Here is a 16,258-nt window from a genome sequence, read left to right on the forward strand (position 1 = left end):
CAGATGCAAAACATTCGGTCAAATCAGACGATGGTTTATTCACGAGAAGAAGAGTACAAAGGTTTCAATGTCTTATATTGCTTACGTTTTGTGTATTTTTTTAAAGCAAATAATATTGCGACTTAAGTATGTACTAACGCCATCTATGTACAGATTTTTTTATCATAATATGTACATTGCATTGCATTTAAAACTTACATTCATAACTTCTCGACCAAATGAAGAGTCTGCCCAGTTGTCAGATTTGTTTAATTTTCCTGGTATATTCTCCGTACTAAAACAAAATAGAACACGATTAGCCTTTGCTTTAGCAATAATTACATCGTCGATAACCCAATCTATCTACTTCAATGTCATTTTAATGTACACCATTCTCCTTGCTATGCCATAAGGTTCAGATTCTCAGTGTGCTTAAACATATGTACCTACCAACCGTAAACTGTCATTTTATGGGCTCATGCTTAGCTAATATTAAACCAATATTCATAAGATGTTTCATTAATTCTGTCTAGTCAGTAGGTAGTTCATCCGCAGCTCGATTGTGGTAGAATGACAGCTACAATGTCACGATGGCAATCACCTCCGATTGGTTGACGCTCGCTCACTATTGGCTACTATGCATTGTTGCAACAGTAGCATAATATTAACCAATAACAACAATTGCGATTTAAATAATGATTAATAAAGGTTTTACGGAATCAAGCTACTGTATTCATTATATTATTATGAGTCTCGACGGACACAAGGGCTCACAGCACGTCGGCAGAACTAAGACAGACAGACTCTCTTGGTCACATGACCTGGGAAACAGTATATCTACCAGTATCTACTGCGGCGCGTGAGTGTTACAGATAAGAGTACGTAGATACTGCGCCAATGTCCCTTGAGCCTAAACCCGGGCAGGTTAACTTATCCGAGTCTTCAACTATGTTTACAAGAATCTCATTGCCAACACCAATTTTGCGCATTTCATCTTAGATTGCTTCATCATGAGTTCATGACGTATTACTTTAACCACGACGAGTATGTTTGCTTGCAAGCGGAAGAGTAGGTAAGTATGTTTTGCTTGCTCTATCTATACAATAACATGAGACCTCTTCGGAAAACGTAAGCCCGCCCACTCCATACTTCTTCTTATTTTGTATAATGGCTTTTAGTAGTGCCACACCAGCACAATGCACTTCGCCAATGTCGCGTAGAATGGAAGAACCACAAAGGGGATAGTTTAAAAATTGGCGATACAAGATTCAAAATTACATTTTGCAATAAAAGGATTTATCTCTTCACGTAAGGTCTGTAATTCAGCGACCAATAACTTTAGATGGTTTTTAGAACTTTTTTGTGTAAGTCCTACCGAGCGTACCGGGAATTAAAATTTAAACTGTATATTGAGAGATGTCTCATCACTAACGTTAAGTTTAAAGTAGTGTTGTTATGGATATCCATATCCGTAACCGAAACTATTGGATATCCGAAATAAAAAAATATCCGTAACCGTAACTGAATCCGTAATAAAAGTTTTGGATAGTTTCGGATAGGGCGGAGTCTAACTAAATACTACACTCGTACGAATTAACTGTGCACTCCGCTGGAATGCGACACCTTCATAAGTTCACATTTATTTTACAGTTCCTTAAAAAATTAATATCCGTAACCGAAACTATCGGATAATCCGAAATAATTTAATATCCATAACCGTAACCGAAACCGATATTATTTTTTACCAATATCCATATCCATATCCGGATCCGAAATTATATATCCATAACATCCCTAGTTTAAAGTACGCTCACATGACGCTCACTGCTGCTATCAGTGCCAAAATGGCGATAGTCAAGTTGCTAAAAACAGTAGTCGGCAATAGCAAGTAGGTACAGCGTACTTGTAATAGTAGAGGTTAATGATCGTAACCAATTTTTAACCCAAAAAAAGGGGTGTTATAAGTTTGACGTGTGTATCTGTCTGTGGCATCGCAGCTCCTAAACTAATGAACCGATTTTAATTTAGTTTTTTTTGTTTGAAAGGTGGCTTGATCCAGAGTAGCTATAATCTAAGAAAATCGGTTCAGCCGTTTGAAAGTTATATGATCTTTTCTTTTTAATTTACACTTGTTATTTATTTATTCAGATACAAGTTAGCCTCTGACTACAATCTCACCTGATGGTAAATGATGATGCAGTCTAAGAAAGTGGGCTAATCTGGAAGGGGTATGGCAGTTTTTACCCCTTTGGAATCAATTACACGGAATCGTACTGGAACGCTAAATCGCTTGGCGGCACGGCTTTGCCGGTAGGGTGGTAACTAGCCACGGCCGAAGCCTCCCACCAGACCAGACCAGAGATTTAGAAACAACTTCCTTGTTAGCTCCCTAGATGAAGTGCACGCTACACTTTGCTTTACCATGCTCCTCAAAAACTAGGTAGTAAGCTCATTTTGATTTTAGTTTTATTCCATTACAAGTTAGCCCTTGACTGCGATCTCATCTGGTGGTAAGTGATGTACAGTTTAAGATGGTAGCGACTAACTTGGAAGGGGTATGACAGTTTTTGTTACACCCATACCCCTTATCAGTTTCTACACGGCATCGTACCGGAGCGCTAAATCGCTTGGCGGCATGGCTTTGCCGAAGCTTGGTTGATGCCTATGTTAATTTGCAGTAGGTACAAAACTATTACCTTAGAGCAGGTTCTTAGACATGATTTATAGACATTCGTAGATCTATATTTATATTTATCTTTATTGACTTATAAATTTTTACTCGTGCACACTGAGAATCTGTAAAAGTACGGCAGGGCAGGGAGAATGAAATACGTAGAGTAGGATTTAATAGTTTATTTTTACAAAAATCCGATAGAAAACGTTTCTATTATCACAGACAACAACTTAAAATATAAAAACCTGGAAAAGAAGATTGTTTCCATTATCAGATATAATGCTAGCCGAAATAAAAAATACCTATTGAATTGTTCAAAGACAAAGTATGCTGATCTACATATTTTTATTTGAGATTTCCTTATATTTTTTAAGAACAGATATCTTAGAAACATGATCTTTATTGTAAGCAATAAACATGGAAACTAAATACGGATTTGAGATAATGATAAGTAGGTCCATAGCAAACTGGTTTATAGTAGGTTTAAGTCAACAAGTAAGTACTAAAACTACAAAACTAGTTTATAAATTACACCTATACAATTCCTAAACTACCAACTAGCTATAGGCAACGTTACAGTCTTATATAAGTAGTGATATTTAATATTTCGCTCATTGATAACAAAAGTGACCCAATCCAAAATATCGATTTTTCAATACATCTATGAGTATATTGATTATCATAATAATTATTGCGTTTAGCAACAGAGCTTAAAACGAACAGTTTTACAAGTGCCACTCGTGTTACTGATACTAATACTTTAAAGAGGCAAGATTGCTGGTTTGCGATGATAAACTCTCAAACTACTGAACCGATTTTAATAATTCATTCACCATTACGTAAGCTTCTTTATCCAGAAGCATATTATGTATATAATACTTATATTCTATATCAGATTTCACCGAGCGAAGCCGGGCGGAACAGTTCGTCTAGCAACAGTAGACAAGGATGTTTATAACAGACCTGTTTTTATTCGCAAAACAGCGGATTTAGTTTAACTCAGAAGTGTAAATTTCTGGGTTGTGCCATTTTTTGTTTTCAATGTGCGATTTATATATTTATGCCTTGCGTATTCTTTAGTTATTATTGATTTAAGTAGAAATGTTATGGATAGGTTTCCATGGGGTGGTTTATACAAACGCAGGAAGTGGAGATGATGCCTTAGTTTTAACAGTTTTTAGATGTCAGTGATAATAACCGGGACCTACGAGAAGGCCTGGCTTTTTGACCTCCAAAGACGGTCACCCACCTAGTTACTAATTAGGGTCAACGTTGCTCATTGGTGGACTTTTACTTTTAGTACGTTCTAGTATTAAGTTAAAAGTATTGTCACAAGTTAAGGAAAAAAAGTTCCTTAGAAGACTTTGTGAGTCAAGATTAACACCCACTTTCATGTGTAATTTTAAGGAAAAAGTTGCAGACTTCTGCGATATCGTTAAGATGGAGTTCCCGTAGTTAATATTTCAATGATTGCACGCAGATATGCAAAAAAACCCCTTTCTTTGATGACTAAAAACATGCGTTTTATGATATTAATGTCGTTTATGCTTTACATCAGGATGTAAAATCCCAATTTTAAAATTTAAATTGACACTTTTAAAAAACTTCAAAAAGGGAATAGTTAAATACACTAACACCAAATTCAGTCAAAACTCTATACAGGCACCTAAGATTTTTCTTTGCAATGACGTCAAAAAAATGGGTTCCATCGACATGATTTTTTTAAAGTTTTTAAACATACAATTTAGTTAGATTATTTCATTTATATGTATTATGTGGCTGGTAGCTCCATTAACTGTGATTATTAGATAGAAGTGCAAACACGTCACATAACTTCATCAATCATCATTATATCAATGATTTTACATAGCTACACGCCAAAACCGGCCTTTCGTTCTCCTATTTTAAAGTGTAAAACCCTTTAACTGCACTAAGGTAGCCTATAAGTGTCAATGCAATAACCATTTTTATCTCTAATGCAAGCAAGCTGCATCTCAAACGAGTACCTTTCAATGTCATCTAGACCTACATCTATGCGAGGTTGTAAGGCCTAAACTATAAGTATTATGATAGTAAATAACCTAAATGCCCTAACCTTTATAGCTTAGCCAAAGTGGGAGCTAATTTGGGCCCGTCCACTTAAGCGGAGATGGGTGGATATGTGTTCAGCAGATCAAACAGAGAGAGAGAGAGAGAGAGAGAGAGAGAGAGAGAGAGAGAGAGATCACTGATACATGATGTAAAAAAAATATCACGTCATCTATCAGTAATATGATTGGTTTACAGACACATCTCTGCTTCGCTTAGGCCCAGTGCCCACCTAAGCGGAGAGATGTGTTCTGTCAACCAATCAGATGTATAATAAATGACGCGAAAAAATTATCACGTAAAAATCTGATTGGTTGACTGTACACATCTCTCCTCTGCACTTAGGTGGATACTGGGCCTTAAGTGGATGCCGGGCCTTAGGCTAAGGACAAATTCAGTAGAATTTCGCGAGTAAAAAAGTGCACGAATTGTTATTCGACGTCTTGTTCATGCATATATGGTGTTACCCTACATTTCTAAATTCAAATTCGGAATTCTGCAGAATACCGAAATATTTGTCTCTAACTTTATGGATGATTTCAGGTTTATTTTCCTAAACAGCATTCGTCTAAATAAATTGTTTTTCTTAGCTTATATATTATATTCATTGTCTAGAGTCGAATGGCAAAGTGCAAACATAGTTATGTCTAAAACAACATTCCTAACACACCTACTTATTTTTTTTTGGATTTTTAGTTACTGAGAAATCCTAAATTTCCATTATATTAATTGAAATATGTATTGTCTGCCTACTTAAAGTACGAATAAAGTTATAAGTATAAATACACAATTTTGAAGATATCGGATCGCATAACGTTTAGTCTTCCAAGAGTTGAGATGTTTGTTAAATCTTGATATGTTTTTTCGAAATATTTTACCTATCTTGTAATTGTTGGTTATTGATACTTGTCAAAATTTTATCCAAAAAATTGCAATTTCAATAGTGTTAGGTACTTTATAACTAATATTCAATTATGACTGCACCAAATTTTACTGTCAAATAGTTGGTTATTGTTTGTATGCCTCGTCTACACATTGAGCATTTAAGTACTATCTTGGACTGGTGGAGATAAACCATTACAAGAATTTGGTATTCTTAGGCCCAGTATCGACCACGACACCAGACCGTTAACAGGCCAATCAGATTGTAGTGCCAGAAGAAGCAAAAGACCTAGGACCAACAGTAGACGCCTATTGGTTGATTACGACATTCCGCAAATATCTGCCCACTACAAATGAAAGATTAGCTTGAATTGGAGTCTTTCCAACGCATAAACTAATGAGGCATTACAAATAAGTTGGCAATGGCAACAAAGAACAAGTTACTCGTATAAAATTGTATCCCAAATGTTTGGCCAAACAGAATCGCCAAGTTCAAGAGCCAACTTCAAATACAAAGGAAGAAGAAAACACATTCTAAAGCATAGTGTCCACACCTAGATCCACCGCAATCGGAGTATTCCTCTGGGTTGTTATTGGAGTTGTCGGTCTCGATGTCTGAAAGATGTGGGTATAAGCTGGTAGGTTGCTGTACTACGGTCCCATTTTCCTTCGTACTGTTGTTGACTTTTATCCTTTTAACGTCGTCCAGTACTGATAAAACGACCGGTGAGTCTGAGGATTGCGAACCTGTAAATAAACAAAAATACTTATTAACAACTTAATTTGTTGTAAATAAACAAAAAAAAGTTATATAATAAAACTCTAATTAAATCAGCACCACCATCTCTACCGATCTCCGGCCCGTACTGGGTTTCCTCTGAGAATGAGAAGGGTCTAATCCATTAGCAGACTTCACATACCCTGGAGGACATTATGGAGAACTTTCAAGCATGCAGGTTTTACTCACGATGTTTCCCTTCACCGTAAATAGGAGTGATTTTAATATTGTCTTCAAATAAAGATGAATCAATTCCAACAACCAACCGCAATTCGCGTTCCGTTTTGTGGCTTACAAGAATTATGTGGTCGTCCGCATAGACAACATTGTAATGTAATAGTAGCAGTTCTAACCTACATTGCATTGGTAGATTTCGATACTATACTTTTCTAAGTTACATATAAAAAGACATGACTTTTTGTGAGATAGGCTTGCGCTTGACGACAATCATGCCTAATAAAAAGCAAATATGAAGTCAAGATGCCTATTCACTCCTGCCTGAAGGTATTTAAGTTATACTAGTTGAATATAGATACACGGACGCCGGAAGAGCATTCCACACCTTAGCGGTTCGTATATAGAAACATTGAGCAAAAAGGTTTCGTGCGAATAAATTAGATGTCGACGACATAAGGGTGTCAACGTTCACGGTTTCTTGCTGTTTTTTGGTAGAAAGGTGATTGACTGATCTATCAATGCACAGCCGATCTATCATAGGGTTAAAACTTGAAAGGACTTTGTCCGAGGCACATCCGAAATATTCTCACGGATAACGGAGATAAATTGGTTAACAGAAGTCTGATCTAGTGCGCAAGCTACCATACAATTAGTTCTATGACTACTTCGGAACGTATTTTTTCGGATTCGGATCGGAAGAGTGCGTAACCGCCCTAAGAAAGATTTTTTTTTTTTTGTAAATTGAACCCTTCACCGATTTTCAAAAATTTCACCCGAGCGAAGCCAAACCGAGTCAGCTAGTATTCGGATATTTCTGTTAAATCAAATGATGAAAGTGGAAATTCCAATATTTTCAGTCTAATGAACACTTAAATTATAAAGTAATCAACGAACTCATGGATTGCAATCGGCACTGTGACAAATCGAAGATAAGTTAAAACTGTAAACCGTTTAGTTTAACGACCTAATTCTTAGAAAATTAGCGTTTTCTTTTATTTTACTGGCTAGTCTCGTTACTTGATAAAGTTTAATCTTGCGAGATGCAGTTAATAAATTGAAACTACATGGCGTCCATTCTCATGTCTTTCTCAATCTATACTAATAAATAAAATTGGAGTGTCTGTCTGTAATTTCGAAATAACTACCTCATATTAAGCTCATATGGTTATTTGAACGATACCATAACTGAATCACACGTTTTTAAAATTTTTGTCTGTCTGTCTGTCTGTCTGTCTGTCTGTCTGTCTGTCGGTCTGTCTGTCTGTCTGTCTGTCTGTTTGAAAAGGCTAATCTTTGGAACGGCTGAACCGATTTTGACGGGACTTTCACAGGCAAGTAGAGGATTGACCAGGGCGTAAAATAGGCTACTTTTTTAACCGACTTTCAAAAAGGGAGTTGTGTTTTTCTACCTATGTACACCGAAATCTCCGAGATTTCTGAACCGATTTGCGTCATTTCTTTTTTAATCGATAGAGGAACTTTGCGACATTGTTTCATAAAAAATTTGGAGTCCAACTCCTCAATCCTGATGCTGCAGGGGATCTGACCAATCCACGCGGGCGAAGCTGCGGGCATCAGCTAGTTAGAAATAAAGGTATCTTTTTTAATAATTACAAAAAATGAATTTTAAATTAGAAACCCTAAATTTTAGTGCTACTCAACAGATTTAAACACTAGTCTAAGTCACGAAGTTGGACAGTTTTAAATTAAATTAAGTTTGTCGGTCGTTTTCTTATTAAATTAATAAGAAAAAGATGCTCGCTACTCCATGAAGTATAACAAATAACTTCATCATCATCAACTCATCCCCGGTTCACTACTCAGTATGTACTGTACAGTTACTGACTGCGAGCCCGGAATCGAACCCACGGACTAGGAGGCCGATGTCTCCACTAGGCAATCACCACTCTAACTATAATAACTTACTTCTCCGTTTTACAGGTTGGGCGCCAACAACTCTTTCATGTTCCACGTCTTTCTCATCCTTTTGTTCTGTTTTTTCATTGAATTTGACTTTGGGCACGTTAGAGATAATTTCCGGCTTTTTGAACACTTGGGATAGACTCGTGCTGCTTCCCATAAGTGGTGCCTTTTCCGATTCGTGTTCGTTATGGTCTTCATCAGACTCATTGTTAACATTGTTGTCTGGTTTTTGAGGTGGTGGGGGCTGGAAAGAAATAAAAAGATAAAGATTACCATAGATACTGACCGAAATCTAAAGTGTACGCTTTTTACCACTAGATTTACTAGAAAGAAGCGACAGTCCACAGTTTCGCTTGGCTAAAATATAAATCCTCATTACTCTCTATCCCGTAGAATTTTCGAACAATCTGGCCTTATGTCTTATATGAATTATAGAGGCTGTGCAAAATTTTAGCCTTTTAGGTTCAAGGGTTTGGGCTGGGCGTTGGTAAGTCAGTGAGAGATTCAGGACTTTTCTTTTTATACGCATTGATATTATCAGAGATCGTTTTTAACATAGGCATAGCCTGCCTTGCTATGGCCTCTACAAATTACATTTACAAACATACAGTAATGAATTACAAAACAGATTTCTCTCGTACAGCGCAACCATTCATGGTGTATGGGAATTTTAAGGGAAACCTCGAAAGTATAAGGTGTAAAAATTATCACATCCTGCACGCACACACCAAAGTTTTGGTCGACAATACTGGCATTTCAAATAGCAGAATATGTAAGATAGCTATACCTTATTTTTCTTTTTACTTGCACTTCAAACAAATATACATAGAAAAAGTAAACAGAACTAGTCGAAAAAAGAGAAAAAAACTATTCTTCGATAGACTTCACAATTCAAAAATGCCTAAATGCATCTAAAAAACTTGCCGCTCAAGCAGAGAATGGATAGTGGTGTGTTTAACAAAACCAACCAGATTCTTAATAGACGACATAAAATATTATCATGTCACATCTCAAAAATCTGATTGATCGACTGAATATATCTCCGCTCTGTTCCGCTTACGTGAATAGCGGTACTAAGAATAAGAACTAAAGTTTAAACGAACTGTAAAATCTGCCTAGAAGTCATGAAAGACGGGGACAGTCTTTATGCCAAAAAAAATTTAAAAGGAAATTTAGAAACGCTAGATCTCAGAGTCTCACTTAAAATAAATAGTTCACCTCATAAAAAAACATCAGTTTCTCAGACTCAACAAACATTAAGGTCGTCTCCAAAGGGAATGCAAGGAAAGTGCACTTAGCCAAACAAAAACAAACACACAAATCCTGGAATGGCGACGAGAATAGCTTTAAGGACGCGTTATTTTGCTATTAGGTAGTTTTTACTTCTAGCTGTTTTTAAAGCTTTAATAGGTTAAAGCTTTTAGAACTTTTTCTAAAGAGGCATCGCTGATGCAGCGAGGATATATCCATCTGTTGGATTTGTCTCAGTTGTTGATAGACAATTTAGTGATAAAGATCGGATGTTGGAGCAGGAACGTGGTGGGAAGGTCTTTCGGATGATAGACACGAGTCTGTCATACGGTAGGAGAAAAGTTCTTGAGTCGGGAGGCGCACCTTTGTGTTCCTCAGATGGTATGTAAGGACTTTATTGGTCTCGGAGTCGGGTCTTCACCAGGCGCCATTGGATGGGCTGCGCGAACGGGTTTAGTCCCGTTCGCGCCAGCCACTAGGCGATGCAAAGAACATCGTAGGGTTTTAGTCGGTAAGAATCCAACATAACCCCCGTGCCTTCATGGGAGGGGTGGTATCCATGAGGATTTCTCCACGAAAAACCACGAAAAAAAGGGAGGTGGTGGGCCACATGTCACTCGCAGGCAAGTCGCGCCGCGCTATTGCTAGGAGGCTTCGCTGCCAACGTGATTTGGTTTTACCTGTGAGGATGTATCAATCAAATACAAGCATTAGGTATACAGTGATTTATCACTCACATTACCCGGGACTTACAATATTAGTTTAGTACTTATGAGAGTTTTCCAAGCCAATAAGGAAAGATTGTAGCGTAAAGAACAAGGAAAATGACTTTGAAAAAAACCTAAGGATCGTGATTTCATAGGACCAACACGTTTGGAACTTAATTTGCATATTTACTACGCAGAAGTAGTGTCGTAGAGGTGAAGTCAGCGTTTTTCCCGACTTACACTCACACTTAATTTATAAATGCGAAAATATGTCTGCCTGTCTGTCCGTTTAATCGATTTTGACGGAAGTCGGGAACAAATATAACTTGCATCCCGCGGAAGAACTTTTTTATACTTACTACTTTTTATCCCGGAAAATCAAAGAATTCCCACAGGATTTTTAAAAATCTGAAACTAACGCGGACGTAGTCGCTGGGTATTTATGTAAGACTATTATTGATACAAATATTTCGCAAGACCAACCGGCTTGGTTTACATAAAACATAGTTTAAGAAAATATTCTTGTTGCCTTTGTGTTTAAAGTAGGTTGTGCAGCATTACGAAATTACAAAATAGTGGACTAAAACAGTCTTTAATACAAAAACGAAAAAGTTCAGCAATAAAAATGTTAGAACTATGGAAATACCAGTTTATCGATTTAAAACCTCTAAAATCTTAAAATAACGAATGAAGAACATCTCGAGCAAGTAATAACAAAAACGCGAAAGCCAAGAGAACTTACAATGATTTGACCTACAAAAGTCACAATTTATAGGTAGGTACGTTCTTTCAAAAATTCAAATTGATTTGTAAATAAAATCTTTACGTTTCTGTCATAACTTATTATATTTTTAGACGAAAAGATTTCGTATCTCAGGATTCTCAGGATGTAAAGCTTAGTAATTATATAGTTTCCTACACATTTCAAATAGACATTCTTAAAATATGTAAACGAGACTTAGTAACTTTACGTACCTAATTCATTTTATCACCACTAACTACATCATCTTACAAACCCAACAACTGACAATCAAAAAGTGTACAATAGCAGTAACAGAAGTAGTAGTTAGAATAAATTTTATTTGACTTTGAGATCTTTCACATAAATATCACTTGTTGTATTTTCGGAAGAAGGCAAATGGCAACCCTAATGTCTTACTTAGACCTAAGCCAGTTGCTAATATGGATGTGTCACTGTCATCCATAAAAGCTTAGCACAAGTTCTGTAACGAAAAATTCCGACGTTCCCAGCTCCCGACTAAGCAACTATTTTTTACATTAAAAAAACTAGCTGGTCTCACCTTATAATGGAATCTGTTTTGCAGCATCTCCATTTCTTTGTCCCTTTCTTGCTTGAACTTATTCGATATTGTCGTCTCGCTTATCGTTTGCTCCTTATTGAATAGCGCAGCCAGTTTTCCTTTAATGCCCCCTCCTACTGATGTTTGGCTGATGTTGTCTTCCGCTAGCGAGTCTTTGGAATTGGTCCTGGAATTCTTTTCCGGGGTATTGCTTTTTGATGTCGTTTTTTGCACCACTTTCGTTGGTTTGTCTGGAAGAGCAATATAATTAAGCATACTTTTGTGATGTTCAAAGGAAAATTTGTAAAGCCTGTTTAGTGCCAACGTTTTCTGTGAGTCGTGTAGGATGTAGGTGTAGTTACTAATTCTCTTATTGTGATAATGTACAGTACAGATGACGAATCCTCACAGTATTCTCTGATGTACACGAATAACCTCAAGATATTACATAAATATCCTCCTAAGTTGTATGATTTGGAACTTAGACTTGCTAAGTCCGGAATCAGACACATACGTGTATTTCAAGAAAAAAAAATGAAGAACTTGACACTCTTTTTTTTTGGTTTTAACTCTTTCTGAGTAAAACTTTGTCTATTTTAATTTTATGAGTACCTAGTTGCATAATTGCGTAATAGAGTGTTTGTAGTCAAGGGCTAACTTGTATCTGAATAAAAATAAAAAAAACTTTGTGGTGTGCTAAGTAGGTAGTATTAGCACATAAAGCGAATAAAAACCTTTTAAGCCCTTAAGTTATAGCTAATATATTTCACTGGCTTTTGGTCACAATCCCGCTTTGCCTGCTTTAAATAAAATTGTTTTGCCGTGGGACAAAGATATATGATTTTTCGGGTTAAAAAATAGCCTATGTTCATCTTCGGGGTGTAAGATGTAGTATGAGGGTTCATTCATATAACGAAATCGAAACGGTTCACGGATTAGCGCTATACCATGCATGTGCAATGTCCATAATATACTTCAGGGGGGGGGGAGGGGGGAACACCATCAACGGTTTATCAGCGCTGCGGTGCAGTATGTAATTATGGAAACCGCATAATTGCCTAGTTTATTGTTGTCGGCGTTAAAATATGTCTAAACGTTGACAGTTGCAGAACGAAGTAGGCACATGTTGAGTACATGTGTTGCAACCGGAAACTTTGTACTACTGGGAGAAAAATTATGAAAATTGCTGAGAAGAGGACATAATTATATTATTTAATGATATATTATTACATTAGGGAGGTAATATTATTGTATTGTGAGAGATTTCTTTGACGAATTTCGGTTTCGGTCCAGGAAAGGAACACAATGATAATGGTGATGATAGGCGCTACTTAAAAGAGGTCTATAATAATGTATTAGTAGTAGAGTACAGGTTAGCTACCGTTGATGATGATGATATTATAAGTTTATACATTGTTTTTACCAGAGTATATATTAAGTTTTTAATCCGACCGAAAAAGAGGGATGTTATAAGTTTGACGTGTGTATCTGTGTATCTGTCTGTGGCATCGTAGCTCCTAAACTAATGAACCGATTTTAATTTAGTTGTTTTTTTTGTTTGAAAGGTGGCTTGATCAGAGTTTTCTTAGTTATAATCGAAGAAAATCGGTTCAACCGTTTGAAAGTTATCAGCTCTAGTTATTACCGTAACCTTCACTTGTCGGGGGTGTTATAAATTTTTAATTTACACTTGTTACTTTTATGTAGAGTTGGCCAAGAATTTCGTTCCGCGTTCAGAATGTCATTCTTAAAAATTATGTCGTAAAATTTCATACGACACAGACATTTTATTTATTATTATATTTTCGCTTACTGGGATATCTGTATGGCCATCTTAAGTGATATTTTCATTAATGAGTGGTCTTAATTCGCAAGCAAGATCTCTTTTTTAACCCCCGACCAAAAAAGAGGGGCGTTATAAGTTTGACGTGTGTATCTGTGTATCTGTCTGTGGCATCGTAGCTCCTAAACTAATGAACCGATTTTAATTTAGCTTTTTTTGTTTGAAAGGTGGCTTGATCGAGAGTGTTTTTAGCTATAATTCAAGAAAATCGGTTCAGCCGTTTGAAAGTTATCAGCTCTTTTCTAGTTATTACTGTAACCTTCACTTGTCGGGGGTGTTATAAATTTTTAATTTACACTTGTCTATAGCTCTATTTTTATTTCCAAGATATATTTTTAGCCTTCAGATAATTTATATAAAATACGTAAGTAGTAATTCATAGATCATTTAAGATCATAGTAACTGATTGCGAAAGAATCAATTAATAATTTAATATCTACGTTTGCTTAACCTCAATATAGGGAAGGCTGTAAGGAGATATCGATTATATCGTAATTAAAAACTTCGGTTCTAGGTCACCAGAGTGGTTCGCAGCTCTGCGGTGAATCAGGACACTATCCCCTACTATTGTTACATCTACTCTATTTATAATGCATAATACATACGAGTAATAGTACAGATTTCTGAATAACTACTAAAGGTACTTAGATTCATCAGTGATATTATAAAATGTTTGTATATCTGTCTGTCTGTCTTTCCTTGTCATAGCCTATCCGCTTAACGATTTTGACGAGTGTGTACATAGATAGGCTCCATCCCGAAGATGACATAGGCTAGTTTTTTATCCCGAAAAATCAAAGAGTTCCCTCGCGATTTTAACAACTTAAATCTATGAGGACGTCATCTAGGTAGTTCATTCTACATTTTGTTTATAAAACCACCTAACGAGATTTTTTTGTAGTTTCTTCTCGGCAAAAACATGCAACGTACAACTGGTCATAGATTTTATCTATTAGGTAACTATGTAATGTTTTATCGATTCAAACGAACTTATAAAGGAATATATAATTATGTAAATAAAGTATACGAGTGGATATAATCTACATAAAGAGTATTTTAGGATCGACTTTGATTGAAGACTCAGAGTAAGTATAACCGTAGGTATATTTACTCAGAATTATTATTTTATCTGTTGAGTGGATTTCGAATTGTTGAAAGGAATTATCGCCATTGGATGACGGATTTTCCTCTTACAACGACCGCACAAAATTAAGGGATGGTGCAAGGTTCTACGCTTTCATGAGTTGAAACGGTAGGTCTTTTCAGTGCCTCCAGTAAAAAAGGGAACAACTGAAATTCGACACTTTTCAGGAGGGCCAAAAATCTCAAGATTTAGAGCATTTTTCAGTTGAAATCATAACTTCTTTTGAATGGAATCTTTTGAAAATTTTGGATTAATATACAAGGTGTTTGCAAAATATTTCACAATCAAAGTCCAATACACTCATGACTAGAAATAAAATTATCAGAAAAAAATACAATATTTTCTCTATTAGATTTTTAAATATAAAACTTAACTTACAGCAAAAAGTTTCGAACTATACAGCTGAAACGTGCACAACACTATACAACAGTATCAAATAAAAATACCGAAGAAGTATCGCCACAAAAAGTTCACAGTTCACAACTAGTCACGTTTCGTATAAAAAAATATGTACTAAATAAATTAAATGTGTATGTATAATAAAGAACGCCTTAAAAGCGATCTGCGTGAGCGCACGACGCTTGGCAGAATGGCATTATGGCACGGATGGCCAAACATCGGTCACAGCTTGATCTGTCAATACCATACTTTACCTTACCTGCGGGTCAGTTGTATCGATAGGAATATTTCCTTATGTATATTGCGATAAGGTTTTAAATTGCTTATCTGACGTCCCACTCCCTGTATTAGGGCTGTCAATAATGTAATGCGTATTTATTAAACCGTGTATCTTTGAACTACGAAATAGATTGCAGCGTTACTAGGTCAGCGTAGAATTAATTAATCGAAATTAGAGATTTCTTAGAGAAATTCAAAGACATGCCTAAATTTTGAAGGCAAAACTATTATAAAAACACAAGACTTATTATTAATGACATTGAGGATAACTATGACAGTTATTTCACTGTATGCAGTTATGTAGTAAAAACTATATTAACATAGATTTATATATTACATTAAATATTCATTTACCTCAATTTTTTCATTCACAGTTAACCGATTTTACTACATCAAAATACATTAAGCACCGTTTTAGAATTAGGCTTTCATGAAAAAAAAAAAACTATGAGAACTTTGCTCATCTATTGCATAATAATATTAATATTTAAAAGGAAACTCACCAACATACACGACAATGTACAGATCAAACCGCTGAATCTAGAATTTTGAAGATATTATGTTCCTACTTAGTTACTATCTCTGACATAGGTTCAACAACGGATCTTTGAAAAACCTAGATCCAGGCAAAGCAGGAAAAGGATCCTATTTTTATGATCTCATAAATTAAAATTAATGTTAGTCTGTCTGTCTATCTGCTCGTTACTTAGCTATACATTCGCGAATCGATTATACGATTGAGTTCAAATGTATAGTTTTTGTTGGGACTTGCGGAAAGGGTTCTAACGTTGCATCATCAACGTACAATAGGTGGCGCGCGATTCATATTACAA

At 35.9% G+C, this 16,258-nt stretch overlaps 1 protein-coding gene and 1 long non-coding RNA gene across 8 annotated transcripts in view; both read right to left on the reverse strand.

Moving 5' to 3' along the window:
* Positions 1 to 16,258, reverse strand: part of LOC123865565 — a 417,170-nt gene that overhangs the window by 271,702 nt on the left and 129,210 nt on the right. The window lies entirely within an intron of this gene.
* The window catches only part of LOC123865525 (anillin-like), a 56,307-nt gene that overhangs the window by 5,612 nt on the left and 34,437 nt on the right, over positions 1 to 16,258 (reverse strand). For all 7 annotated transcript variants that reach the window (XM_045906599.1, XM_045906598.1, XM_045906595.1 and 4 more), the window contains 4 exons: positions 11,761 to 12,011; positions 8,505 to 8,745; positions 6,178 to 6,370; positions 199 to 274 (listed from right to left, as the gene is read on the reverse strand). In XM_045906599.1, the coding sequence (XP_045762555.1) occupies positions 199 to 274; positions 6,178 to 6,370; positions 8,505 to 8,745; positions 11,761 to 12,011 (761 nt within the window). The remainder of the gene's footprint in view (positions 1 to 198; positions 275 to 6,177; positions 6,371 to 8,504; positions 8,746 to 11,760; positions 12,012 to 16,258) is intronic.

The sequence above is a fragment of the Maniola jurtina genome, chromosome 5, assembly GCF_905333055.1.
Source record: "Maniola jurtina chromosome 5, ilManJurt1.1, whole genome shotgun sequence".
NCBI classification, from domain to species: Eukaryota; Metazoa; Arthropoda; class Insecta; order Lepidoptera; family Nymphalidae; genus Maniola; species Maniola jurtina.